This window comes from Colletotrichum tamarilloi (assembly GCF_030869305.1).
Source record: "Colletotrichum tamarilloi strain Tom-12 chromosome Unknown Scaffold_43.1, whole genome shotgun sequence".
In the NCBI taxonomy this organism is placed as follows: domain Eukaryota; kingdom Fungi; phylum Ascomycota; class Sordariomycetes; order Glomerellales; family Glomerellaceae; genus Colletotrichum; species Colletotrichum tamarilloi.
This window is the reverse complement of record NW_026849426.1, coordinates 266,926-270,059: the sequence shown is the minus strand read 5'-3', so window position 1 is coordinate 270,059 and position 3,134 is coordinate 266,926. Positions and strand designations below refer to the sequence as shown.

At 52.6% G+C, this 3,134-nt stretch overlaps 1 protein-coding gene across 1 annotated transcript; it reads left to right on the top strand.

The window, feature by feature from the left end:
* Positions 1–696: 696 nt before the first annotated feature.
* CTAM01_10044 (uncharacterized protein) lies at positions 697–1,074 on the top strand (the record flags this gene model as incomplete). The annotated part of the gene is made up of 1 exon (XM_060526060.1): positions 697–1,074. A coding segment is annotated over one exon (378 nt), but the record flags the coding sequence as incomplete, so codon positions are not given.
* Between the last annotated feature and the right edge of the window lie 2,060 nt (positions 1,075–3,134).

The window sequence follows — 3,134 nt, the reverse complement described above, 5'->3', positions numbered from 1 at the left end:
CGATCCCAATACGAAGTTCGCGAACATCAGGGATATCCATCGGGCTCAAATCGAAGCGGGTGAAAAGGAGGTTATCACGGCTGAATCCAGCGACTCTGAATGCCCTAGTGAGGCTGGCAGCTGTATTGTAGTGGGTGTGGTTGAGGATCAATAGTTAATAGTAATGAGGAGGTTGGGTTGTGATCCCATCGTTTTTGTGGTGCCAGAAACAGGGGGGTGCCAGGAAGTGGGTATGTTGACTTATCGCACTGCGTAGACCCTCGCCCTCCCCTCCCCACCTCAAAGAATCCAACCAGAAGGTTGCGGGCTCACGGTCCCACGCTAGGTCCGACACAGCCACAGGAGAAGGATGATTTTGACGTGTTCTCGCGTTCTGAGAGTGCGTTGACTGCGTCGTATACCTTTGTTCTGCCCCACGTTGGAATACCAGAATACGGCCCCTCTGCCTAACCCCTGAGCAGTGAGCACGCCAGTGGCCGCGACGCGAACGCAGAGGCATAATGTAGTGTCACATTGGCAGACGCTGTTGACAGCTATTGGCCATGCCTCAACACGCAAGTCTGCGGGTTCTGTCCATTTTTTTTTCACTTCCCAAAGAAAGAAGCGATTGCTGACCTTGCCGGGGAAAGACAGACTACCGTACTGCGAACAGGGCGGGTGGATGCCATCCCCTTCTCAACTCTATACGGATAGCAAATACGGCGAACCCCGTTTTTGCAGTGGTTAGGCGTTGCGTTGTTCTGGCTCGGACGTCCGGCCTGCGACTTGCAGGATAGTCAGAAGAGTTGCGGAAGCCACGCCACGACATGCACAACAACGCATACACAGTACAGAGGTGGCAGAGGAAGACCGGCGGGATGGAGTCCAACATCTGCCAGGCGGGCCCTACTACCAACGCTCGGGCACCGAGCTAACATCCATCCCCTGGTGGCCAGCAGAGGTAGGATGTTTAACGCTGCTGGTCTACAGTATCTCGTTGCTTACAGATCCCCAGTGTCCGTTCCCTCGTTTGCTAACGAGTTGGAATGGGGTGCCTTGTTGCATTTTCCTACTGACTTAGCTGCAGTAGTCTGAGGGCTGCCGTTGTCTGCCGTACCCTTACCAAGCTGGAGCGTACAGATACAGGCTACCTTACGCAGTACAGCAGCGTTGTGCTTGGACATTTCTTTTCTTTCTTCACGGCCATCCCAACTTCCGACTCGTCCGCCCTGTTTGCCCGGCTCTTGCGCTGCAAGGCCTTGCTTCTGCATTGCATCACAGAAAATGGAATCCAGCAACCAAAGACGCCTTGTGGCTTGTCAGATTAGCTCCTTTAGCTTGCCCTGCCAGGCTTGACAGCAGGGACTACAAGTACGAAAGTACGCAGACCATACGGAGGAGTATCTTTTTCGTATTCATGTCCCCCTCGAATACTGGCTTGAATCTCAATTGCTTTAAATGAGCCATTGAGTCCCAATTGATGGCTCTGCCTTCTCTCGGGCACACATTCTTCTCAATCTGCTTTCCTTCCCCCTCGGGCCTCACTTACTGATCCAGTTGGTGACATTCGGCCCGTCGGATTTGGATGGGGTTGAACCATTCCTTATCGCCCGGTGCAAATTTCATAAGCCCTTTATTTTCTTGTTGCTTCTGATCCAATCCAGCCTAGTCTGACTACGGATGCAAGAGTGACCAAACAGGGGGGGAGACATGCCCGATCCAGTCAACAACTCACAACCACGTAGGCCCCCAAGCTAGTAGTGGAAGATCCCACGCGCACTCGCCGGCGGTGTCGTTACTCATGGGTACTTGGACCGCCAAGGAGTAGATAGCGCTATGAGATGTTCGTTGGGAAATCGCTACAATGTGTGGATGTTCGCCCGGGGTTATGGGTTCCTTGATGCCTGGGTATCTGCAAAGACCTAACCCAAGTGCCTACCACGCAGTAGTACCTAGGAGTCTAGGACACTCTGTAATCGGAGATTTTGGTACAGGGAAGGGGCCTCTCTACGAAAGCTGCAAGGAGGTGGACTGTCCAACCTATGGGGACACAAAATGCCTCCCGAGTTCCCGGGCAGGAGAAAAGGACCAAACGGGGCCACCTCAGTGCACCTACATAGGTAGGGTAGGCATGTACTATCTGCCCGGGTCGGTACGTATTCAACTATCGGATGGGTACCGACTTTTGGTGGGATGCTGTACAGCGTACGCAGTATCTGTACCGCTAGGAGGAGAGGTGAGGCATCTACCCAAAGTACCTACATCTTCATTGGTCTCACTCCAAGAGAGTAAACGTTGGCAAGGGAAAATCAAACATACGGGAAACCATCGGCAATTCTTTCTCCTTCGCGTTTCCCTCGAACTTTCTTCGAGCTATGCATTTGTCGATAGACGCACAGCACAAGCCTGGGACTCGGTACGGGAAACTCATGATCAGATCTGTGACAATGCCGCCATGGCAGCAAGAGATGGAGGCAGACTACGGCGTACTTGTCAGTCCATGGCAGCAGAGATGACAGGCATTGGGATTTGAGAGAGAGAAGTGCCTACTATGCTGCCCCAATCCAATATGTGCCAGGTCCCAGTCAGTTTAGTCCAGTCCAGTCCATCCCAATCGCAACCCACTTTCGATCCGATTGCCATCCCATCCCATTCCATCCGTTCTCCCCGTCTCCAGTTTCTCCCATCCGTCCACGTTTAGAACGGTGAACTGGTGCCTGACCGGGAGTCTGTCTGTGAAGTGACTGCTTGGAGACTGGACCGGTAGAGTGAGGAACTCGCCCATCCCGGCCTGTCCTATTTCTCTTTTCAATCCGCTCTGAGACACACGCCCAAAAATGTCAATATTTTTGTCGCCATCTCACTCTCCGTGCCCTCTTCCTAGAGTTTGTCCTGCGCTTTTTCTCTCGTTCAGTCTGTTTCTCTCTCCTTCTTTTTGCTAAGATAGCTAGCTGTGTGTATGGATCTGTCTCAGTGAATTTGTCTACGTTTACCGAATTGGACGCCAGTCAATTAGAAGCAAAGTACTTTGGTAAGGTAGTTTGTCAAGCATCTGTGCCTAAGGTACCTACCGTAAGGTAATTAAGACACAATCCTCTCATCGCCGGCGCCTACATCCACGGTCCACGCCCGTCCTCCCTGAACCCCCCTGTCCC